General features: G+C 41.4%; 1 protein-coding gene across 2 annotated transcripts in view; it reads left to right on the top strand.

Annotated features, from left to right (window-relative positions):
* Positions 1-496: 496 nt before the first annotated feature.
* Positions 497-25,670, top strand: part of ino80 (INO80 complex ATPase subunit) — a 38,265-nt gene continuing 13,091 nt past the window's right edge. Inside the window, exons 1-27 of one of the 2 annotated variants that reach the window (XM_080882334.1) lie at positions 497-677; positions 1,906-1,965; positions 2,333-2,525; positions 2,859-3,010; positions 3,135-3,202; positions 3,345-3,491; positions 4,015-4,135; positions 4,257-4,462; positions 4,555-4,608; positions 4,762-4,965; positions 5,091-5,295; positions 6,651-6,718; positions 6,802-7,023; positions 7,353-7,433; positions 7,890-7,985; positions 8,816-8,875; positions 8,971-9,113; positions 9,807-9,891; positions 10,016-10,133; positions 10,294-10,379; positions 11,923-12,090; positions 13,055-13,188; positions 13,561-13,628; positions 14,071-14,164; positions 14,534-14,750; positions 18,033-18,173; positions 18,756-18,981. In XM_080882334.1, coding sequence (XP_080738460.1) covers positions 2,374-2,525; positions 2,859-3,010; positions 3,135-3,202; positions 3,345-3,491; positions 4,015-4,135; positions 4,257-4,462; positions 4,555-4,608; positions 4,762-4,965; positions 5,091-5,295; positions 6,651-6,718; positions 6,802-7,023; positions 7,353-7,433; positions 7,890-7,985; positions 8,816-8,875; positions 8,971-9,113; positions 9,807-9,891; positions 10,016-10,133; positions 10,294-10,379; positions 11,923-12,090; positions 13,055-13,188; positions 13,561-13,628; positions 14,071-14,164; positions 14,534-14,750; positions 18,033-18,173; positions 18,756-18,981 — 3,316 coding nt within the window. In that variant the 5' untranslated portion in view covers positions 497-677; positions 1,906-1,965; positions 2,333-2,373. Of the gene's footprint in view, positions 678-1,905; positions 1,966-2,332; positions 2,526-2,858; positions 3,017-3,134; positions 3,203-3,344; positions 3,492-4,014; positions 4,136-4,256; positions 4,463-4,554; positions 4,609-4,761; positions 4,966-5,090; positions 5,296-6,650; positions 6,719-6,801; positions 7,024-7,352; positions 7,434-7,889; positions 7,986-8,815; positions 8,876-8,970; positions 9,114-9,806; positions 9,892-10,015; positions 10,134-10,293; positions 10,380-11,922; positions 12,091-13,054; positions 13,189-13,560; positions 13,629-14,070; positions 14,165-14,533; positions 14,751-18,032; positions 18,174-18,755; positions 18,982-25,670 lie in introns of both variants that reach the window. The other variant, XM_080882333.1, reaches the window with a different exon arrangement.

Raw genomic sequence — 25,670 nt, 5'->3', positions numbered from 1 at the left:
AGTTTACAGAAATAATTGGTTTATAAGTAACTTCAATTCTTAGTTTTAATTATAAAAACCTTGCTACCAACTCCATGAGCCTGTAGTCATTATATAATTCAGTCATTATCAGAGACCATAACTGGTAAATTAGATTATAGAATATGTTTTTCGTTGTTTTTGTCCTCCGAGAATCTTAAGCCAATTACTTACTCACATTTTTTCAAAATTTTGTGACGGTGTCCACTTTACCTAAAACGGAGTTCCCTTCTAGTGACGTAAGACGTAGCTCGGTAATCTTCGCAGCCAGCAGACACGATCAATCAACATCGGAAATTCATCGATACATTTACGTTAGTTGCAAAGACACGTTCCAAACCCAAAGGCATGATAGCGCTGTCTCGTATTTTATTAGCGAAATATACAGGTGAAAATTTTGTCATGGTCATGTCCTAGGAGACGTGGATAGGTTGGCTTCCTTCTCTCTGGGATTGATTAAAATGCCTGCTCCTTGCTGTACCTTCGCCATGGCGTCGTGTCTCTGCTCTCTCAGTAACAGAAAGTGGCCGCCTCTCCGCTGTTGCTGCCGACTCAAAGCTCACAGACTCGCTCGGCGTCTCAAACCGCCATTTTGGAGTCAGAGAACCGAGAGTCGGCAGCAGCGACGAGAGAGACTGAAAGGCGGACACGGGGCCGAGGTGAGAGACTCCGCGGTGGTTGTTATGGCGAAGGAGCAATGGGGAAGATGGCCGGGAGGGAGAAAGAATTAAAAGATGGGGATCATGCGTGCGCCAAGCAACCGAGCCGCGGCTCGTATCCGAAACGAGGGTCCAAGAGGCGCGGGCGGAGGCCCTAGCTGTCGCTGCATGGTGACAGCAAGCAAGCTAAAGAGTTGTCATTAAACCGATTTCATATCTTAATACATTGTTTAGGCAGGGAGGTGGTGGCCTTAAAGAGACAGGGCCGATTTAAATACTTCATATTAATGGTGTGAGAGGACGATGGTGTCAAAACGCCTTAGTATTTGATAAGCTAACTAGCTAACGTTAATGATACGCTAAGTTACAAAGATAGCAAGGAGGGGCTAGCTATAGTAAAACTACCTGTGCTACCTAATTGAACTGGCGTGGGCAAAGCCGTCAGTGAGCGTCTGTAGCAGCACATTGAGCCTCTTTACTGTCACTGATCCGAGGCAATGCTGCTTTTGCTGACAGCTAACGGTCGTTAGCTTTGAAGCTACAGTATTGCTGAAGGTTAGCTAGCAAGCCCTGGCTAACACTAGCTTGGTTTTGCTATCCACCAAAGCACAACGTAACGACGCGATAGCAATGCTATTTAAAAAAGTATTTATTTTTAAACTTTAGTCCCTTGCAGCCTGCTACATTTGAGGAAATGAACTCACAGAAAGTGAAGTGAATAAATACCATAGTGTTGTTTATGGGTATTGTGGACAGCTGAGTTAACTTTAGCATGGAAACTCTCAAAACAACCACCTGACTCTTCATAAGGACCTAATGCATAATAACACTTAATTGATTACACTATGCCTAAAGTTTAATTTTATTTTTTAATAAACTGCAAGTACTGAAAATTATTACCAAGATTACTTAGACACACTATCGAGCATAATATATGGCTGATTATAACGTATCATAACTTATTTTTTATTGAAAATAAACTAAAATAAATTCTCAAAATTGAGTTCAAAGCACAATTTAGTGTACGACGTATTTATACTGAAACATGGGAGCAAATTATTTTTACTTTAAACCGATAGAGATGTCCAAATAAACTAACTTTTCCTTTATCGTTTTGAAATCACGTGCATAAACACTGTTAGTACAGCACTGTAAAATGAGCTTCTAATAAAAGCTTTTGTTTTTGCCATTTAATTGTCAGTGTGTGACTGCATTTCTTATTTTGTAGGCTTTTCATCTTGATCATTAGTGTTGGAATCGAAAATCAATGCCATCCATTATTGAGAAGGTATGTCCAATAAAAAAATTAAATAATAGAATAAACATTTTGTAGAATGGACAGTATCATACTTCATATCTGTGCATTTGGAGGCAAGTATTTTGTTTTTGGTGTAAGTGCCTTTTTTCTGACCTTGACAAAAAAAAATGTAGGCAGTAATTATGAAATCTTTAAACATACTAGGAGATTATCTCCCATTATACCAGATTAGCTGAGAAAATGAAGCAATGTACAGTTCCTTTTAGTCTGGACCATTTTTACTCTTTAGGTGAATAACATTAAAATGTTTTTCTTCACATAGATGTAACTTTCCTGTACTGCTCATTCTTACCTTGTGCCATTTGCACATCTATTTCTTCCATACTTCTCTCTTCAGTAAAAGGTCCTGCCCTGCTGGGCAGAGGTGGTCTGTGGTGTATGGCGTCAGGGCAGGGTGGCCAGCTGGAGGTTGGGGTATCAGGGGCCTCCAGCCTAGCCAAACCTCTCTACCTGCAGCGCTTAGAAAGATCCCTGAAGTTGGACAGTTTTTTGCGTCAAACCGCTGCTATCTTCAACAGAGACATAACCAGGTACAGAAAAAGAGGTGCTGATAGTGGGCATTCACTTGTTGCTTCCAGGCTAAGGTTTGTTTTGGCCACCTATTAAAAAAAAAAAAAACGAAGTGTTTGCAGCAATCTTCCCATCTTATCAAAATTAAACTGTATATTGTGTTTATTTATTTATATATATATATATATATATATATACATACATACATACATACATATATACAAATTTAGATGTTTTGCATGGCTGATTGCACCTCTTGTCATCTGCTTTACATTACACTGTCTAAGAAGAGAACGGATAATATACAAATAGGATGCAAATGTTGAGCTTACGGCCATACATTTCTCTTGCAGTGATGATAGCGATGACAGCGAGGGTGGACTGGAGCCAGGGATATCCCTGGATGCCACCACTCATGATACGGCTTTGACAATAAAGAATGAGTCGTGTGATCAAGGAGATGGATTGGCAGATGGCAAGCCGCTTAATGGAGTACTTCCGCAAGGTAAAGGTAAGATGTATTGAGAAATGTGTTAGTGACATGTTGCTACACATCCACACTCATTGGTTTAATGAATCTTTTCATGCATATTTATCCTGTGTTGTTTCTTTTTTTGTTTGTTTCACAGACCAAAAGGCAAATAAAACAAGCCTTTACAATTTTTCTAAGCTGAAGAAGAACAGGAAATGGCTGAAGGTATTTACACTGGCTAATACTGACCTCCATATCTGAAGAATTTTAGTTTTATAGGTACTTCCTTTCTCATAGGATATGTTTGTGTGTCACATGCTCTCAGCTTCCTTTAACCATGCCTGTACCTACTTTTTTTCTCATGTAGAGTATCTTGTTGAGTGATGACACCACAGACTCAGATACAGACTCAGATGACGCTAACTTCAGCATGTCTCGGGAAGAACTACATGACATGCTGAGGCTCCATCGTTACACGAGGCAGCATCAGAGCAACTTCTACTCTGACCGGGAGGTACAAATACACACATAAATAAAGAACACTAATTGCTAATACTTTGTGTCAATTTAATGTCATTGTAATAATAAGCTTCTTAATTAAGTTCTTAATCAATAAGTGCTACAAAACAAAAAGAGCAAATAACTCTGCTTGTGCTTGATTCATAGTGGTTTCTCATAATTTCTTCTGGTTTAGCGTCATTTAGCTGTCGAAATGTGTTGGAAATCCCCTCTCAGAGAGTCACAACATAATGCAGGATGTAGCTCTGGTGCCAGAACAGGTGGTGAAATATATAATTGGGTGAAATCAATGGCATGGCCATGCACAATTTGCCTCAGGGATAATATATAAGAAGCAAATAAGTGGGGACTCAAAATAGTACCTTGGGGAACCCCACTAAATAAAGAAGTACAGGACAAGACATTTACTTTAAAAAAATGAAAATCAGCCAATTCAGAGCCTCGTCACCTAAAACAAAGTTCTTCAGACATATTAATTAAGATGTATCATGCTCCTCTGTGTGTTTGTGTTTGCTCAGCTTCACCAATATCAGTACTACAGCACGGGACTCTTATCTACTCATGATCCCTTCTATGAGCAACAACGCCATCTGCTGGGTCCAAAGAAAAAGAAAATCAAAGATGAAAAGAAATTTAAGGGTAAGAAGAAAAAAGGCATGTCAGTGCCTTTAAGGAAAACAAAAACAAACAAGAAAAACATATTTTAAAACCGCAAACAAGATCTACCTTTTCATTTAAATGTCTTTCCTTTTTTTTGTAGCCAAACTAAAAAAAGTAAAGAAGAAGAAGAAACGGGGAGAGGGAGAATTTGTGGATGAGGAGCGTCCCTTCGTCACCAAAATATTTGCTAAGTTTTCCCATGATGCTCCGCTGCCCATGGTGAAGAAAAAACATCTCACCGTCGAGCAGCTGAATGCTCGCCGACGCAAAGTCTGGCTCACCATTGCCAAAAAAGAAATCCCCAAGGTTAGTTAAGCAAAGAGTCAGTTTTGTTTTGATGTTGGTCCCATTTTTCCAACATTTTCTAATGCCAACTGTCCCATTTCTACTTTTTTCAGTCCTTCAAGCAGAAGACTTCTGCTAAGAATCTGGTATTAACCAATGCAAAAAAGGTGAGTAAAGTGTACACAGCACTCTATGGCTAGGTACATTTAAAGCATTTTGTTAAATGTTTTTGGTTTTGCACACGTGTTCAGCGTGTTGGTAACTCTCCATGTCTGTATATTGCAAAAGTAACTTTTAACGTGTGATTCATGTCCTCTTAGCTGGCTCACCAGTGCATGCGAGAGGTCCGGCGTGCAGCTATTCAGGCTCAGAAGAACTGTAAAGAAACATTACCCCGTGCCCGGCGTCTTACCAAGGAGATGATGCTCTACTGGAAAAAATATGACAAGGTGGAAAAGGAGCACAGAAAGAGAGCCGAGAAGGAAGCCCTGGAGCAACGTAAACTTGATGAAGAAATGAGAGAGGTCTGTGACAAGGAAGTTATTATGGAGACATTTTTAATTTGCCATTACAGGTTTTTTGAAAATCCTAAATATAGATACATTTTTCTCCCTGGGTTTTTTTTTTTTTTTTTTTTTGACTCTCTCAGGCCAAGCGTCAGCAGCGCAAACTGAATTTTCTCATTACCCAGACGGAGCTGTATGCTCATTTTATGAGTGGTAAAGCTAGCGTGGGTGCTCCAGGTGCAGATGCAGCACAGGAGGAAATTCTGAGAAAACTTGAAGACACTGCAGCCCAGAGACAGATAGACATTGGAGGAGGAGTAATGGTCAACATGGGACAAGAGGACTATGGTATGAACGACTCAATCAAGTTTAATGTATTACAGAAGAAATTAGTAGTCATCGTTGATGGCTGAAATTTATACATATATTGACTCCCTTCATCAACTATAACAGTGTGAAATTAAATGGGACGAAACTCATTTCTGTTTGTTTCCTGTCTAATCTTCTACTTGTAGATTAGATTTTTTTTCTTCCTCTACAATGGTAAAACAAAAGTACACTCTCCATCCATTCACAAGCATGATAAAAATGATCTAGTCCTCAGTAGGTCTTAAAATTAACCTCAAATGAACTGAAGCACATGATGTGTTACACTGTGTCATTATGTATTTAACAAAACCTAAGTCAAAATGCAAAAGCGTTGTGTGGAAAAGTAAGAACAGCTGATGACAGCTGGGATAGGCTCCAGCGCCCCCCGCGACCCTGAAAAGGATAAGCGGAAGCGAATGGATGGATGGTATTCTATCACAGCATTTGGGTCAGGGTTAGGCCTGGTCTTTGACTTGGCTATTGCAACACCGTGATTCTTTTCTTTTTCAGTCATTCTGTCATAAATTTGTGGCTGTGCTTGTGATCAGTGTCATGTTGCGTGACTCAGTTTGGTCCAGGTTTTAGCTGTTGGACAGATGGCCTAATATTTGACTCTAGAATACTTTGGCATACAGCTTGCAGTCATTGAGTCATGGTTGACTCAATGACTGCAAGGTGCCCAGGTCCTGTCACTGTAGAGCAAGCCCAAATCATCACCGTTGCACGAGTCTTTTTTCTAATTGTTCTGTCACAAATGTTAACATTTGGCATACTAACTGAGGCCTGCAGAGCCTGAGATATAGGTCTTGGGTCTGGCGTTGGGGTGAATTAACACATTAAGTTAACACACACATGAATGCTCCAGGCCAGCAAACTCCCAAAATGTCTGCTGTTGAACACATGTGCTGATGATCAGGTAAACAAGTGCATTTGCTTAGCAGCAGCTGACTGCTGCTTCTCCTGCTAATTCATGGGGAAGCAGTAAGTATGTACTTTTTTTTTTTTTACTCAATTCGTCTGCATTTTGCTTTTTCGGTAAATAGATAACGACAGTGTAACATGTCGTGTTTTGTACATTTGCAAGATTTTAAGGCAAAAACGTTAAAATTTAAAGAGTGTGTACTTTGTTTTTATCATGATTGTTGCTATTATACCGTTTACTAATGATAATAATTTGCAGTTTATTTGATTAAGTATAAAGAATTGTGGTAATACATTACTAAGAATTTCAGTTTAGACTAGCTGTGTTTTGACTATATACTCTGTCAGAAGAAATATTACATTTAAATGGTTTGCAATGCATTTATGCACAAGATGATTGTATGTGATTGCAGATAGCGAATACTACAAATCCCAGGCCTTGAGGAATGCCCAAGAGGCCTACCAGATTCATCAGGAGAGAGTGAGTAATTCACGCACATCCTTTATTAGATGCCCTAATTCACACAGCGCAACTGGCAGTAATGTCCAAATCTCCTCCTTTAGACGCGAATGTTCGATGAAGAGGCTAAAGACAGTCGCAGTGCGTCCCTGCATGCAGCTGGCAGCTTGTCCAAAGGAGCCGGCTCTGGGTTTGGAGAAAGCTACAGCCTTTCAAACCCATCCATCCGCGCAGATGAAGACATTCCTCAACCCACCATCTTCAACGGAAAACTCAAGGGCTACCAACTCAAAGGCATGAACTGGCTGGCTAACCTTTATGAACAGGTACACGTGTCTTATTTTATTTTTTTTATTGTTTTTTCTGACTTATGCTGCGCTTTTCTGAAACTCTCGGTATTCCTTTAGTTTGTTTTCATTACTATGAATTGGGCAGTTTTTAATGGCCAACAGTATAAAAGAAATCTTTATTAGTGTTTTGGTTAAGAAAATTTATGAATCTCTAGTGTAACATCACTAACATGATTCAGGGTTCGTTAGCATTGTTTTTTGTCAACATGTGTACAGTTTTAGGATGTTTTCTAATATTTTTTTTTCCTCCCCACTGAGTGATTTAATTCTTCTTCCCTTTTCTCTTTTGCTCTTCATTTCCACAGGGAATCAATGGAATCTTGGCAGATGAAATGGGACTGGGAAAGACAGTTCAGAGTATCGCTTTGTTGGCACACTTAGCAGAGGTGAGAGAGAGGACGGGGGGCCAAAAGGTTTCATTCACCACACTCTTCCAAAACACTTTGCGGAATATTCAGTTGACTCCACCATTGTTTTCGACTTGTGATAAAACATCTAAAAGGCAGCCTATTTGCACCTGCATCCTTTAAAGGGTCCCCAGTTTCTGGCTTTTTGCAGGTGCTGGAACATTTCAATGAATTAGTCATATGACTTCACTCCTCTGAAGAGCTGATTTGCCAGCTCTTTACATTTTTTAGTCTCACAACCCCAAAGGCCAAAAAAAAAAAAAAAAAAGGTGGAAATGCGAGCTTTTCAGTCAACTGTCGTTGGCAGGATGGTGCATGCTGTGGGCTTCACAGGCCCTCCAGGACTTCCTGTTTTCTGGGTGCTGCTCACACAAGCACAGCAGACCACCTGTTGCGGTGGTTGACATTATATTTGCTTTTCTGTTCCTGCAACAGAGAGATAACATCTGGGGTCCATTCCTGATCATCTCTCCAGCGTCTACACTCAACAACTGGCATCAGGAGTTCACCCGCTTTGTGCCAAAATTCAAGGTGAGAACCCATCGTGGCTAAGCGAGCACACACACACTGAAACATCTGCAGAAGCACGTCCAAAGGAACTGCTGATTCGTCATTTCTGTTGTTCTTCCGCCAATGCATTTCTCTCTCCGCTTCTTAATGCAGTAGTTTGTTAGTTTTGACATTCTGAGAGCAAGCGCAGGTTACCAGATGAAATGTTATCTGGAGCTGTCCATTAGGGGGCAGTATTGTAGCACTGTTCGCATTGACACATAACTACATAGCTGTTTTTATTTTTGTTGAGTGATACATCTCAAAAAAATCATTTTGCATGCCATAACTGGCTCTTGAAAGACTGTGCGTAGCCAAAATATTATCAAATGCATCAATATGTCAGCTATGCTTGAACACACACACACACACAGTCAGTGATAAACATGACTCTTTGTTGTGTACGACATTCAGCTTTGCCCATTTTCTCAGCCAGTTTGGAAATAAATCAATTGCAGTTTGTTTTGCTAATGAGGTGTGAAAAGACCCCATTACACAATTTGAAGATAAGCTTCCTGAACATTCAAAGCAAGACTGACTGAAAACAATGGGAAAGCGGCTTGCGTTGAGCGACGTAATGATGTGTAAATCTTTTCACATCGCATTCTATATCTCAACAAGTGGGGCAGTGATTCATGTGCGATGTTATGCCTAGACATTTTCTCTGAGAACATCACTGTGGCTCTGTTTTTCCAGCATTGCTCAGTCTTAACTGTAGGGTTTTGTTTTTTTGCTTTAAACATGTTCACATGGGGATTATTTTGATCTATGAAGGTTTTCTGACAGAACACTGTTACTGATATGTCCCATAGGTGTTACCGTACTGGGGAAATCCTCACGATCGGAAAGTGATTCGGAAATTTTGGAGCCAGGTAAACATTGAAGGATACATCACCGTACATTTTGCAGCCAGTAAACTCAGCACTTTTTATCCTTTTAACTCTTAACGCTGTGTTTTGTCACACAGAAAACCCTTTACACGCAAAATGCACCATTCCACGTGGTCATCACGAGCTACCAGCTGGTGGTCCAAGATGTCAAGTACTTTCAGAGGGTCAAGTGGCAGTACATGGTTCTAGATGAAGCCCAGGCACTGAAAAGCAGCACAAGGTAAAGAATTATCATGGTGGCATTGATATTTGTGATCACAGGGTCACAGATTCATGTGTTGATGCGTGATATCTGATTTATCAGACTTTGTATTTAAAGATTTTATCTTACCCTTCTTTGGCAACTCAATAACTAGCCTGAGCATACAAACATTATTAAGATGTTTTAAATGCAGACCGGCCTTTTAACAACTTTACTAACCAATTATAATGTCATTCTGGCCAAAACACAAGTGTTGTAAAATAAATGACTCTTTTCTAGTCCCAGCAGTTCTAACTTGCACAGAATGCTGTGGCCATTTGTAAGTTTTCTTGTTTTTTTGTCAGAACAAATAAAGCCCTGCATGCTTTGGATAAGTGTCTTGAGAAATGCAAGTGAAAAAAGTTTGTAATAAATCAGCTAAAATATGCAGAACAAGGGAAACTGTTCTTTAAATCATTTGGTAAATCAACAAAAATGTCTGGAAAAATACAGTAACCGGTCTCTACGGTTTCACTAGTGTGTGTCATTTCTCGGCTCCTACTGGAGACCAGCCAAAATCAATAGACTGGCCAAACGTACAGCCACACACAAGCGATAATCCCAAAAAATGTAGTACATCCAGTGATTACATTAAATGAAGTGTTAAATGCAGATGATAAACATCTGTAGCTGTCACAGCAGGTGACGGTCCTGGTTTCTGTGCTTTTTCAGCGTTCGGTGGAAAATCCTCCTGCAGTTCCAGTGTCGGAACAGACTTCTGCTAACCGGGACGCCCATTCAGAACACAATGGCTGAGGTGAGCGACGTGTGTGTGTGTGTGTGTGTGTGTGTGTGTGTGTGTGTGTGTGTGTGTGTGTGTGTGTGTGTGTGTGTTGGCTTATCCGGGCAGAACTGTAAGAGACTGCATGTTTTCCTCTCAGCTGTGGGCCCTGCTGCATTTCATCATGCCTACGTTGTTCGATTCCCATGAAGAATTTAACGAGTGGTTCTCCAAGGACATAGAGAGCCATGCTGAAAACAAGTCTGCCATCGATGAGAGTGAGTACAGCAAAGGCTACTATTTTTTCCCCCTATTTTATATGTATGCTTTTTAGCTTATTTGAAAATAGGTGTACCAACACTGTTCTTCTATCCTGGCTCTATTTGCGTGTGATATGATTTGTAAGTAAACATAATTTTTTTTGTTGTTGTTTTTCAGACCAACTATCCAGATTGCATATGATCCTGAAGCCTTTTATGCTGCGCAGAATCAAGAAGGATGTGGAAAATGAACTCTCAGACAAGGTAGAAGAACCAAGAGTGTATTAACAATTAAGGGTGACACGACAATCTCATTTTTCAGTTTTCCTAAGGGCAAAAAAAGATGGGTTTCTTCCCCCCCAAGTGGTATCCTTCGTGTTATGCCACATTCCCTCTCCATATTTTAATCCCTATACTCTGCTAAGATAGTATAAGAAATATTTGATTTACAGTGGTCCCTCCTTTATCGCAGTAGTTACGTTCTAAAACTAACCCACGATAGGTGAAATCCGTGAAGTAGCCAACATTATTTTTTACAATTATTATTAAGGCTATAAAACCCCTCACTACACACTTTATACACTTTTCTCAGACAGGCGTGAACAATTTCCCACAATCTGTCTTGTTTAAACACTCTCAAAGCTCAAACCTTCGTAGAAAAATAAGTCCAGAAGTATAGAATCAAACCAAAGGAACCTGCAGGTGCCTTTGACAGTCCAAAATGTTTCGTCGACATTGTTGTTTGTTGGGGAGAAAAGTTACAAACATACAGTACACCACTCAGAGTCACATTGCTAGCGATCGAAGATTTATGTAAATTTGACAAGCTGAACGCATTCTGTACCGGACAGGAGACACGGCACGGAGATGATTGATTGAAAATGGTCTACAGCCGATCAGGATGCAGAACACAATGCTCTGTTTAAAAAAAAAAAAAAAAATAGAATAGAATAGAAAATATGTCCAAAAAAGAAGTGAGGATCTCAATAAATGAAATCTAATATGATGCAATAAAAGAGCTTAAAGCTAGAATAAATGCAGGTGTTGTGGTATTATGCTTGTCACCTCTCCTGGTTAAACATGGAGCCTTCCTCCATCTGTCTCTCTGTACACCTCATTGACAGAGAAAGTATTGTAATGAAGGTATGAGTGATGCTTGTGCTGGCAGATCCTCCTGACAGATGTTGGACCCGAGGTCACACACACACACACGCAGTCGCTCATGCTCTGTGGGAGTCTCGAGGAATGGCAGAGTTCACCACTCCCCCACATCTGTCTTTTTCACTTTCCTTTGCACCCACATGTAGTCCTGCCAGCCCACTTCCCTCACTTCTCCGCTCTCCGCTGGTTCCTCTTTGTTTTGTCAGAACACTGAAAGCCAATACTAACCAGGAAAGTTCACTGGTGGTTCACGGTATGGTTTTATGGATTGTTACCGTTGGGTTTCACGGCTTTCATCAAAGCGTGGCACAAGATAAAACCAGAGATTTGAATGTTTGTTTAAAGACTGTTGGGCAAATGGCATGAAGTCCATACTCACATAACAGTTTGGGCTAAGCTCACAGGAAAACACTGTGTGTGTTCTAATGGGATAGAAATGCTGACTCAGAAAAATCAAAACCATTTTGTTCGGCTGACCAAAGGGGCATGGACAATGTAAAGTTAATTTGAACTACACATGATGAAGCATCCTTCGTTGAGAACAATGATTCTGCAGCACAGTTTTAATAAGGCATTATTCTGCATGTATGTTATGTGACTTATATTTCTTTTTTTTTAATGTTTGAACTCTCCTTACCTTCTTCAGATTGAGATCCTGACCTACTGTCAGCTGACCTCCCGGCAAAGGTTGCTCTACCAGGCTCTGAGAAACAAGATCTCTATCGAGGATCTGCTGCAGTCCTCGATGGGCACGGCCCAGCAGGCTCACAGCACCACCTCCTCCCTCATGAATCTGGTCATGCAGTTTAGAAAGGTATGAGCTCTGATCCATATTTTATTGTCTTTATGGTATTCAATGCTAAAAATGTATGAAAACTAGAAGGGCACTTGAAGAGACCTATACGCTCAGCAAATAACTAGATATTCAAGAACAATAAATAAGACTATGGCTACGCATATGTTTGGATGTTTGAACAATAAATTGGTTACATCGCACAGCACATAACAATACGAACGAATTGCCAATCACAAAGTCATTGTGCAATGAGCAGACCCTAGGTAATCTTCTTTTCTGTCTGATATGACCAAAATATACAAAATGGACCAAATCTTTTATTTAGTATGACCTAAATTGCATAATTCATAGAGAAAGGGGGCCATTTTCACATAGATGCCATCACAAATTGTTCTTTAGGGGCCCTTTAAAAGCCTTGGACCCTAAGCAGTTCCCTGGCGTATGTGCTTGTGACAGGATTGTTAAAGTAATTGTGAAATCAGCACCGTAATGCTGCTCCAGCTGCTGAAAATTGGCCTGTTACTTTTTGGCACTAAAACAGACAAGCACTGATGTAAACATAACCTATTTAGTTATTATTAAGGTATAGTGGGTTTAAAAAATAAATTATATTAATTCTCATATTTTGGTTGGCTGTGGCTCAGGAGGTAGAGCAGGTCATCTGCTAATCAGAAGGTGGCTGGCTGCTCCAACCTGCATGCCAAAGTGTCCTTGTGCAAAATACTGAACTGCTGATGCGTTCTGCAGAGTGTGAATGTGTGACTATTGGGTAGGAAGCTCTTAAACCTGTGTTTGTGTGAAATTGGTGAAAAAGATATGTTGTATAAAGCAGTTTAATTGCTCAAGTAGAGTAGAAGTGCTTTATAAGAACCAGTCCATTTACCGTTTGTTGAGAATGTTAGTCTGATCCGAACAATGACTTGCCTGCACAAAACAAACATGCTGATTCCTGAACTCCAACTGTGCGTATGTTTGTGCGTAGCTCTGCAACCACCCTGACTTGTTTGAGCGTCAGGAGACCCGCTCACCTTTCCACATGTCCCTCAAGCCCTACGTCATGTGCAAGTTCCTCTACCGTCATGGCCTCATTCACACGGACAATCAGACCAGGAAAAAGTGAGTTCTTACACACAGAGACATTCACAGGATCACGTAATCTTCACTAATATTCACTTAATCCAATAATAGACGGTCTGTCAGAGTTTCTGTTAACAGTGTTTTAGGGTTACGTTTACATTTGAAATTACTGTGTAAACACTTTGAAAACTGTCTGTTTTTTTTCTTCAACAAATATTCAGCCTTGTGGACATAAGCTGACTTTGGGGCTCACAAGTGGTTATTATCCCAATTATAGATAGGAAAATAAGAATTTGTGTGGGTTGGACTGAGATCAGATGATCATGTCAAATTTAGGTTCAGGTCTGCTATCCCTCCTTTTTTTTTTTAAACTTTGGTGTAACCTGGTCTTTCTCTCCATGTCGTCCTCAGATTACTTCAAGTGCTGCTGTCTCCCTTCTCCCCGAATCACATACAGCAGTCTCTCTTTCACAGGAAAGGTGAGCACACGTCAAGCTCTCAGCTAGAATACAGACAGTTCTTGCTCAAACCAGGAGTTGGTTTTCTCCTGTGACGTGACCTGACATCCAAACCTCAGTTTCTGTCTTCTTAATTTGATGTTTCCATTAGGGATGCACTGATAATAAAATGATACTTATGATGGCAGTGACTGATGATAACCTGTTGTCACACCAGTTTGGTGTTGGCTACATGTTCAGTCAGTGTGGTGAAGACCTGAAACACAGTTCAGCTATTTTTAATCAGAAATATTGTCAGAAAAACGGGCACAGGGGGCATTTTAAATACCTGTGTTTGCCTCCATTAATCAAAAGTGGTTAATCCCTGACTTCCATTAATCCATGCTTAACATTTTCTCCTTTTTTGATTTCTTTAGTGTCATGTTTCAAATATTTTAATTTTTTTTTTATTTGCCATTTTCAGGTGATGACAAAGGAAGCTGTTTCTCCTTCTTGCGTTTCATTGACGTGTCACCAGCTGAATTGTCCAATCTTATCCTCCAAGGCACCTTAGTAAGGTAGGCATCAAATAGGCTTTAGACTGCTCTAAATGCTCTGTTTCAGACGGATATTTTTACTCTTAGCTAAGTAAGATGTCAGTGAGAGTGGATATATATGACCTTATGTGACCTTATATGGTCATCTTAAGCACAGCCCCATCCTCCTGCTGTTAAATCCTTTTGTTTGTGAAGATTTGGGAAGTAAGTTGGCTTAAACAGTGGGTTGCCTTAAAGCCAAAGGGGTAAGCAAAATTACTGTAGTCCAATTTTAAACATTGAAAAGTTGTAAATCCACCTTAATTGAGGCTGAGCTTATGTATCACTTAAACCCATTTCTACAGTTTTTTTCCCATTTGTAACTTGAGTCTTCATTTCCTGCCTTTACAGGTGGTTAGCCCTTTTTCTGTCTCTGAAAGCTGCATACCGGCTCCATCATCAGCGCCTGTTCGACCTTGAAGAACAGGGCCAGGAGGAAGCCGGAGACGGGGAGGCTTGCAGAGGAAAGTTACAGCCAGGGATTAAGTGTCTGTCTCGCAAGGACCTGATTCTGTGGCTGAACCGACCCATTTCCTTCCCCAACATGCACAACAGTCCTGTTTTGCAGGTAAGAAACATCAAGGTGCATGCATGCTGATGGCAAGCTATACGCAAGAAATTCCTGAGTAGCCATCTGCAGTAGGGCTGCTCGATTCTGGCAAAAATGATAATCACGATTATTTTCACTGAAATTGAGATCTCGATTATTTGACGATATTTATTTAACCCTTTAAGACCTACTATAGAACCAAGTCCACCAGAGCTTATATTATTTTTTTTACATGCTGTAGTGCCATTTTTGGGAGCATTTCAAGTTGCTATACATCAATACAACTGTTATAGCCCATATTTTAATAATATGTATGCATTAAGTGACCGAGGACAAGCTGATGACTTAAGCTTGTCACTGGCTTGCCATCACCAGTGTGTGAATGGGTGGATGACTGGATATGTCCTTAGGGACTAGTAAAGCGCTATATAAATACAGGCCATTTACATAAGATGTAAGTACAACTCCTCCGGTTTCTTATGCAAAACAAATTATTGCGCTAGCTTACACGGTTCCGGTTCTACAGGGATTTAAAGGGTTAACAATAACAATGTATTGAATAATGACTTTAAAAAAATAATATAAAATAGTGTGCAAATACTGATAACAGTGCAAATGTTTGCAATATAAAAAATAAATGAAAAATGTAAACATCTATGTTTAGTGAACTTTGCAGTGTTGCTCTGTGGTGCAGCTACTACACCGTGGCAACGTTTACACACTATGTCTACTTGATGTCTGACTCTGCGATCCCATAATGTTTACACACCACTGAAGGTTTTTTTTACCTCTCTTTTCAACCAACGGCAGTCACTCTCCTCTCCAAATAACTTCTGCTTAGCTTTCCGAGCTTCCCTTGGGTCCTCTTAATTGTTGTGACGGGTGTTCGAAATGCAGAGAGGTGCGCTCGATTTGCCACACGGAGCAGCGCGAGAGTAAAGCACGAGGGAGGGGCTAATAATCGGCTCAGTCATTTTTAATGATCGTTGAAAGCCCAGATCGTAATCGTGATTAAAATTCGATTAATTGAGCAGCCCTAATCTGCAGTACACATTAATGTGTGGCAGAAATGAGAAACGCCAGTAAAGGATTCATGTCCTGCTGACAGTGCTGAAATTCTCTCCAGAGCATCAGCCGGTGTTTGGCTACACATCATGCTCTCTGCCCCAAGCTTCCTCTCCGTCCACAGGGACGCAATGTGGAACCTAATCCCTTTGTAGCCCTGTGACCCATTAATGTCGATTTCCCTCCTGGTATATGTTTCTATGACCTCGCAGCACACCATCTAGCTTCACTCTTGCATCAGATGTGTACAGGAAATCTCCTCAAATCATTAAACACCATTTCAAAAATATATATACAAAGTCTTGTATTAATAATTAAAACATATTGATCTGCTTTTAGTACAGACTTTTAGCAGGTTGTGAGGTCTGTCTGTGTGGATTAGTATACATGACCAGTGTGTTGCTGGTGTTTTATGACAAAATATGATTAGTGATGTGTAATGTTCGTCGGTAAAGATGATAAATGTAATGCATACAGCAAAGCCTTTTCTCTACACGCAAATAGTTTCATGGGTACTGCTGAGACAGCACATTATTGCTTTGACTTTTTTTTTCTTTGTATTATTTGGCAATATGGAAATCTTATTGTTAGTACAGAAGTGGTGCAATGCCAGTTCAAATACAAAGAATAGTAAAAAATATATAATAATAAAAGCTCTACACTGTCACTGCTTAAAATTCCTGCTCCTTCACTTATCTGCTTAACTGAAAAGCCTAAAAAAATCATCAAGATTTCACTCAGCAAACTTCTAGCCATTGGCAGATACTTTCTGTATCACATTTCCACCCTTCCACCAATTCTAGCTTAACTTGTTGGGTGGAAAATACTCAGGAGTAAATGCTGCCGGGGGTAATTCCATCCTCCTCTTCCTTTCCCGGCCTCATCATGCTGGGTTAGGCAGCTGTCTAGCATCTTAGGTTCCCCCCTGGAGCTTCTCAACATATGAGAATAAGAATATTAGATGCAACTTCAAATATGAGCAAGGAATAGAAACTCGCAGACACCTGGAGAGTTTTTACTGTATGTGTGCTTTATGACCACGCTGACCCCAAACTCCTACTTGTAGAAATGACTCACTCCCGCAGTTCTTGCCAACTTCTTTTAACACCTCATTTTTCTTTTAAAACTGCATGGAGCTGGCACACAGTGGCACTTCTTTCTGCTTGGCTCATCTCTCTCTGGCTGTGTACTTGACAGCGTGGCCAGTATTGCTTTCAGCTTTCCTTTTGCTTCTATCAAGGAATTGAGAAAACCGAGAGAACCAAGACGCGCACTATTATACCCAGAAAGCTGTGGGGGAGCTTTGGATTGGCTGTCTGTCCCTCTGTTTCACTCTCACTCCATCTCTGTTCCATCTCAGTGCTGAAACAGTCGTAATATACAAACAGCATGTTGTCTTTCTCTTAATGTCATCCATATCTACCATATGAAACTCTGCTTTTGTTTGTATCTGACATCATAATTATGTTTCACAACCATAAAGATGTGCTGATATGATTTTTGCATATTGTCAGCACATTTTTAAACTGTATTTTTTTTTTTTTTTTTTTGTCTTAACTGCAATCTGCTAACAATCGTAACATCCTCCTGTATGTTCAAAGAGGATGAAGCTTTCAGTGCTCAATGTGAAAATAATCTGTTCTTGCTGGGTTTGAAAAACTAACATCTTCCTTGGTGCATTGCTTTTGTGAAACACACACAAAGCATTATGGCCTTCAACAAAGAAAATGAAGAAAAAATTGTAGTTGCTAAGCACTGCCTGAGTTGGTCTGACACTGATAGTTGATTTATTTATTTTTTTATCTGCCATTAGATGGCACTGTGTACCCATAATCTCACACACGTCACACAAAAGCAGACATTACCATATTCCTTTAAAAACCTACCATTCTGTAATACTCTACTATACTTTGTTCCAAATGAATGTTTGTGTTTACCACAGTGGTTTATCCTGATGCCCACATGCTGTGACATGTGGAGTTTAAACCATATAGGCTGCAGTAATCTTACATTTCACATAGCAATTTCAGCCTTAAGTTGAAATGTTATGTAATATCTTTGGATAAAAGCCAGATAAACTTAAATATAATGTGAAAACAGCTTATAAAACGATGAGCACTGAACTCAGTGAGCTTTGTATGATCCTACTTTGTTTACTTCTGTTTGCAGTTCCTCTCTTTTCTGCTTAAACAAAATCATTGATTCATTGTGGTGATTTCTGTATATGCTTTTCAGGATTTGGTGTTCACGGCCTCCAGGCCCGGCGTGGTGGGGCACACAGATGTGAAGGTCCACTGCAGAAAATTGGGCACCTTTACAATCCAATCCTGCCAGCCCACGCTGCCACCTAAGTTCCTGCTAGCCGCCACACCCAGGGTATGTGTATAAGAGCAACAAACAGACTGAGGAGGACACACTTGGAAGTCCTGCCTGTCTGTATGTGATGACAGTCGGGGTTGTGTGCTGGCGCGCTTAAAACAGCTAAGCATTTGGGTGGTCGTGGAAGAGGGAAGCGCTGTGAACAATGCTTTTGTGGCTTTTTAACAATGAGAAGCTCTTATCTGTGAAATGTTTGTATGACTGTGTGTGGTTGGGGTACAGGAGGTCAACACTGTGACTCCCAGCTGCACTTAAAACAAACGGAGTCTCCAAAAAAGGGCTTCTTGCTCAGGTTATTCAGTAGTTGTTCAGCTTCCTCTTGCCCCCTCACCTCCTCCTCCCCCTACACACACAAACATACGCAGATGCAGAAGTTGCTGATTCAGTGAAACCAGGACTGCATGCATCGACATCTCTCCATCTACAGCTTGAATCTCTCTGGAGCAAAGTTATCAGTTTGTTAAAGAAAAAAAAAAAGAAGTCTTAAAAACCGAGCCTATGTCAGCGTACAGTATTTGTGCTTTGCCATCGTAAAATGTTGTTTCTATCCATCATGCAATGCTGTCTTTTGTTTCCAAGGTGACAGCAGTACCCATGGAGCGCTATTGTAACGACCGCAGTGCTGAATACGAGTGGCAGGTGACACGCAGCGGAGGAGGCCCGATCTTTAAACAGTGTTTCCTGTACGGCTCTCCTGAACTGGCATCAGAATGGCGTGTGAGGGCTAATGCCTTTCACCCACAATGCCCTGGGGGTGTGATGGCCCTCTATCCCCGCCATGGATGGTCCTTTATACGGATACCTGGTAAGTCCTGTCTCTGTGTGTGTGTGTGTGTGTGTGTGTGTGTGTGTGTGTGTGTGTGTGTGTGTGTGTGTGTGTGTGTGTGTGTGTTACTACTGAACATTCAAATGAGTCCCCCTGGTCTCATGCACAGCTTTTCACACTAGGCTATCAAATCCCATAAGTAAATGTCCCACAATTTGCAGTCTAACAAATAGATGTATTAGATGTAGCATGTAACAGCAATGACTGTTCAAGGGGCAGCTAATCTGAAGAAAGTTTGCTTATGTGGAGAGAGATACAGAGCTTGTTTAGGGCAGTAAATGAGGTAAGTTTAGCTCCACACAGAGGTGACCAATAACAGTAAATAGTGGATATCCTCTTTTATAGAATAGTGAGTAATAGAGGCCCGTGGGAGAATCCATAGATCTTAGTCCTGGGTCAGGAGGGCAGGGCAAGCAACATCACCCTCCACTATCTCTACCTGTAGGTCACACAGTGACTTCCCAGGGAACTGCTGAGATAAAGGGCTTCTGCAGAGGTTCACAACACATACCAGCAATTTCCATTGAATTATGAGATTCAATGGAAAGATTGTGTTTTGTTTTGGGGGGGGTTTGTCCAAGTGAATTTATGGCTTAGCAGACCTTTATCAGAAAAGATTGGCTTGTTGAGCAAAGGGTTAGCTGCAGCACACTAAAAGGTGATTCACCACCAGGCTTCAGATGACTGATGGATGTCTAAGGTGAGAGAGGCCGCTACCTTCTTACAGAAAGCACATCCGTTCTCAGTGACCTAATGAAGGGGTCTCTGATAAACTCTGTTATGGATTATGATGACTGTTTTGTCAAATTGTCCCAGCGCAGCAGACACTGGATACCTTGTTTGATAAGCCTGCAGTGCGCTCATTTAACAACCTTTAGTACTTTCTGAGGTGCACTGTAAAACAACAGCTTCTCTAAAAATCATAATAGGTCCTTTAGATCCTGTCAGATAAATAATAATAAAGCTTAGTCCTTTTTTTAAGCTCCTGTGTATACATGTGCTTGTGAGAGCGTTTCTGTGTAAAAGTGAGAAACACAACAAGTATTTGTTTGTCTGTGTGAGAACAGCCTGAAAGCTCTTGTGAAGTTATACGGAGGCAGACAAAGCGAGGAAGTTTAGCTACTGGTCATTGTTCAAGTGCTCAGTTAGGTAACACTAATAGATGGTCTGCCTGTGTGCGAGTGAGTGTGTGTATATGTGTGTTGTTTATGTACAGTCGAGCCCATTAAGTGACGTGTGCGGTGCTCACACGGGGACCGAGGTGTCTCTCAGCCCTCCGCACACACTGTCCCACGCTCAGGGGGACAAGCTTTTACCTCTGTCTCTCCTTCACTAACAGACAGGACGGTGCGCTGGGCTGAAATCAGTATCTGGCCACGGGCTCTCAGTCCGTCTGGTCTCCCACTTCTTTCTCAGCCTCAGTAGGAAGGAAATGACCCAACACTCAGGCACCCGTCCTCCGCTGAACACATTGTTGCCACATCAAGGCTCAGATATGTACAGTAGCTCAGCTGAAGTTTCCCACCCTCCGTCTCCTCCGCACTCCCAGCCCCACACCTTTAGAACAAATGGCAGAGCTGAATAACTGTTTGTTTTGAGCGCCATGGCGTGAGTACAGCTGCCCACTGATATCGATGGAGGAATCTAATCAGAGGACTTATTAGGAATCAGGCCATAGAGGAGGAAAAAACAATGGGCTGTAACATTTTGGACCGTACATTATTTTTTGTTTGTTTGTTTATTTGTTTTGATGTCATTGTAATTGTATTATTTCCTTGAAAGAAAAAAGAGAGAGAATTAATTACATGTAAAAAATGTTAACACCGATGATGACACGATGCTTCTGTATGTCTCTGAAAGAAAGCAACATGTATTATCGGCTCAAAAATGAAGCCCAAGCAGCCACACTGTCTTCTCCACGGAGACATGGCAGAAAAAGAAGATTGGACTCTAGTTACAGAGAAATTCTGGGCCAAATTAGTTTAGTTTGCTTTGTGAAAATTCTACTCCTCGCAACCACTCAATTTAAAAAAAAAAAAAAATTCAAATGGAGACAGATTTGAAGTTTAAAAGAAACTTTAAGTTCCACAGAAATAGCTTTCCTTGCTGTCTGTGTGGCCTCTGTCTCCCTCGCATTAATTAGAAGCAGCCACTCCACAAAATAACGGGCTTCTCACTATAGCACCGACTCTTTAACTCTTTTTCTAGCTTTATTGTGTACTGTTAAACGACTGTTGCTGCCGTGAAGGAATCTCTGAAGGAGATGGTTGGCAGGTTGTGGAGCTGTTTTTTGGTTGTTGTTGGGGTTTTTTTTTAGCTGCATTAGAGAGCACACAGGAGTCTGTGTGCGCGTACTTCCATATCCATCAGTAAAGTTCTGGCCCTGCCGTTCACATTAGGCTGTGGGAAATGCAGTTCTGCCTTCCTGTCCCTTCAAAGAAACTCTGCTCTCCACCAAAATGGCAGGAAGCTTCCCCGGCCCTCTGATAGACAGGCACAAAACAACACAGACTGCCAGCCTCACCACATCACCGTCTGACTCTGCCCCTTTTAATCTGCATTAAGCTGGCACCGGTGTCCGTCTGTGGAATTCAGCTTTTTTCTTTTTTTTTTGCTAGCAATGAAAAACAAAACATACAGCCAAGTGTGTAAAGGGATTGTGATTTCCTAGTCCAATTTATGGCTATAAATGTGTCCACAAGAAAGAGCAAATTTTAAAAAAAAAAATCCAGTGTAGACTGAAGGGGGAGACATTAGCCACATTATTTTTCTATGCTGGGATCTTTAAACATGGAAGCCAAGTAATCTTTGTGCTTTGATCTGTGGTAAGTTCTGAGTCAATGCCAGCCAAGGGTAACTAGCAGTAATCTGTCTTAATGACAGAGTTCAGAGTGGGCCGCTGTGGTGTGGTGCGGTGAGGTTCCCCAGCGAAACTTGGGAGTCTTCATCAGACTGTCTGTCTCTTCCGCTGCTTTAACGACTCCTAGAGAACCAAAAGAAGCGTTCCTCTTGCATGTTTGAGGGGAGGCGGTGGTGTATGTGTGAACATGTTCCATATATGCTCCTCCATCGCTCAGACTCAGCCACACTTAGTTGTGCAAGCATATTTTTTTCTTTTAAGGGAATTTATGTTCTTCTTTTTTTTTTTTTAATGACTCTCTTTCAGGCTCCAGAGCAGAGATGCTGCTTTCTGGATGCAGACAGACTTTGTTTGGGGGGGTTGTAAATCTTCACTAAATTCTCCTGTTTTCTGTCAGGCTTCTCACTTCCTAGCTTTCAAATCCTCCCACTGGCATCTGGCTCTTAGCTGTACTGATGCTGTCGCTGTAAGAAAATTAAGTTTCACTCTGATTTTTGTCAATATATGCAGAAGCAGCAAAGTAGTGTCAGGCTAATATTTCCATCATCAGCGCTGCTGAACAAGTGTTGCTCATTGACTTATTGATTGCCCAGTGTAATGTATCATTGTACAGTGAGGGGCTGGTGCTTGGTTCAATCGTTGATTCGACCTGTTCTGTGGCCTCCCATCTGTCTCTCTTTCTCACATAACCATTCATCCATCTTCCTTCACTAACTCCTTTTCTGCAAAATTGCTGTTCTTCATCACATCTGGCTCACTTCCCTCCGTGTTCAGGGCAGCTCCCCACTTGGCTTTGGCAGACAACAGCAGCAGAGGGGAAGGAAACAGAGGACAGCATAGAAGATTGTAGCGGCGTATTAATGAAATTAGCGCCATAGTTGGTTTGGGAGTATCAGGCGCCAGGCACCAGGGCTGGGCCGGGGTTAATTAGCTGGCAGCAGGCCTCTAATTGGGTCAGGACCATGTCAGACCCCTGGCTCTGGCCCTGCAGGGATTGGATTACAACGTCGGGGGACAGACAGCAGGGGGAGGAAAGGGGCGAGCGAGAGAGGGTGTGTATCGTGGAGTGGGAGGGTGAGTGTAGAAGTGGAGGAGGGAAGGATGGAGAGGCTGCTGGAGGGTGCTACAGTGGATGTAGTAGAATGGGGGTGTGAGGAGGGACAAGGGAGTGCAGCTTAATCTGCCAGCAGGCGGTAAGCATGAAGGAGATGGGGAGGGCCTGGCTGGGTGAATACCTCTGTTAGACTGGATTGGATTGAAGCGGGTGGTGGTGGCGAGGAGGGGGGTGCTGTGAAAGGGGGGCAGGGCAGGTGGTGAAGCTTGATATGTGTATCCATAGCAACGGCAGAGTGGTGTGACACCACATGGGATTTGCTCGTGTTTTGGGGTGTGGTCTTATCGCAGTCCTCATCCCTGTCAGGCCATGATTTTAAAGTTGTTTTGTGCCCCCCCCCCCTTTTTTTTTTCTTGCTTTCAGTTTTACTCCACATTTTGATCTACACACCACAACATATTTGGACATGATCTCTTTGTTTGCAATCAGCTACATAATATTGCTGTTGCTATGTCAATGAATTTTAGTGACTCTTTCGAGCCAACACACTGTTTGTTTGTTTTTTAGCTGTATCGACCTTTTCATTTAAATTCCTCCAAACCGTCCATAATTCATGGTACATGCGTAGTTACTATATCCAGTTTGCTCACGCTTAAGGGCAGTGGTCCTGCATTTCATTGCCACCACATGTAGCTTATAATGTAAGCATAAGTGTTACATTGGAATGAGACAGACCACCAAAGTCCTCCCAAATTGTAATTATTCATTTTCTTGGCTTCCCTTTTATAGAGTATAGCAGCAATATGAAACTGGGGTTTTCTCAATGCAGTACTAAATGCTTGAACTCTGCAACCTCTCTATAAGCCACATTGCTGTGGGACGATTTTTTTCTGCCTGTTTTCTTGCTTGCCTTTCTTTCTTTCCTTTTTTATTGTCTTTGTGTTAATAATTTCTCTGTGTATGAATGCAACTCAGAATTCAATATGGTGATGATCAAGTGATGCCGATAAGCAACTACCAAATGCTGTATCATGGTCACCGGTGTCATCAAACACCAGAAGGTTGCTTTCTTAAGGAGCAGAGCAGCTTCCCTATTAATGGTCTCCCTCATAATCCAGTCATAAACAAAAGGATTATTGTGACTGACACGTCTCTGTATACAAGAATAATAGTATCCAACTGTTTAATATGGGATTTTCTCATTGCCTGTTAATGCCATTCAAGACTTAGTTTAAGTACATGCAACATTTAGTCCTCTTTGGCCAGAAAAATCCTCAGATAGGGGCTTTTAACCTGTCTTAAAACATGACACTGGAGTCTGGAGGCTTAAATATAATCTCCTAAACAGAAACAGATCAGTAGCAGGGGTTTAGCAGTGTTGTCTTATATGAGTATTTGTGTCTCTGCCAAGTGGTGGTTTTGCGCCTGGGTGGTTGGCAGCGTGGCCCGCAAGTGTTAGTCAGTGCCCTTGACTGAGCAGCGGCCCTGGTTAGACTGGCACCTGCGGCCGGGAGGCCCTGTCTGATCTCAGCCACAACATCACCGCCACCACCACCAGGCTAATCCAGCTTCGCTGTAGCCGGAGCCACCACAGACCCCCTTTCCTCTCCGTCTGTCCCTCTCTGTCTGGACCATTTTTTTTTTTCTGTTCTGCATGTCTAATCTGCTGCATGCCGGCCTCTCTTGTCTTTTACTTTCTCAGTCCATTAACTTTCTTGACGCCAAGGCCAATTACAGGCCTTTCACGGAAGGGTACATTGTGTATCTCATGGTTTGCGGTGCACTGGGCTCTTTGTACAAACCGAATAGAACCACAGCAATGCACAACTGCCTATTTTAGAGTAAATAAAGTGTCACATCGAATCTGCTTCAGTTGTACTTTAATGCCTTTAGCTATAGGTGTATTATTTAAGCCATTCATTATCCTCCTTAAAGCATTTCCTATGTCATTTCACAATTTTTCAATATTTTGTGAGTTAGCTCAATTCATTGTAGGTGTTTTCTCTTTTGTATTTACAATATAATGAGAAAAGATACTGATGTGGAAGAACGCATGTCATTTACTAAATGTAGACCCCTGTTACACCTTTAATTTTACATAATGACAGGAGATAAAACGCTCATCCTGCTAACCAAATCTTTCTAGCAAGTCTTGCCCTTTGGCAGCCATCTTGGTAATGCCCCCAAGCAGCTATTTGGGTATTTCGAAGCCTCTGTCTGAATAAGGAGAGAGCGTACCTAATATCAGGACATAACAGCTGTATATTTAAAATGTTCAGCTAAACCCATTACACACACCATGCATGTGCAAAGCTTCATAACATTACAGCTTTTTAACAGCTCAGCCAGCAGTGCAGTAACTATCAGCTTCTTTCTACCAGAGCACTGAACAAGTACCATTCTAATTCAGCCTGTATGATAAACTGTGAAAACATGCAGTACACATACATCTTTTCTTCTATAATGACTAGATGCGCCCTCTACAAAGCTGAAACTGTGGGTGTAGCAAAAGCACGGTTGGCTCACATGCTTTCCAGTTTGACTGTTAGAGAAGTCTCCTATAGATTTTTTTTTCCATGTCTCCTTCTTTAAAATGTCTCTTTATAAGACCTTCCTTTCAGTTGAGCTGGTTCCAGGTGTTGTTGGTGAACTTCTTTGTTTATTGTAATGGCGTAAAGTACTTGCGTGATACTGCGTTAGTAGTGCGTAGGTGCTACGTAGAGCTTTGCAGACCCACATTTACATGTTGCTATC

The sequence above is a fragment of the Rhamphochromis sp. 'chilingali' genome (genome assembly GCF_963969265.1).
Source record: "Rhamphochromis sp. 'chilingali' genome assembly, chromosome: 5".
Lineage (NCBI taxonomy): Eukaryota > Metazoa > Chordata > Actinopteri > Cichliformes > Cichlidae > Rhamphochromis > Rhamphochromis sp. 'chilingali'.
This window is presented reverse-complemented; position numbering and strand designations above follow the sequence as displayed.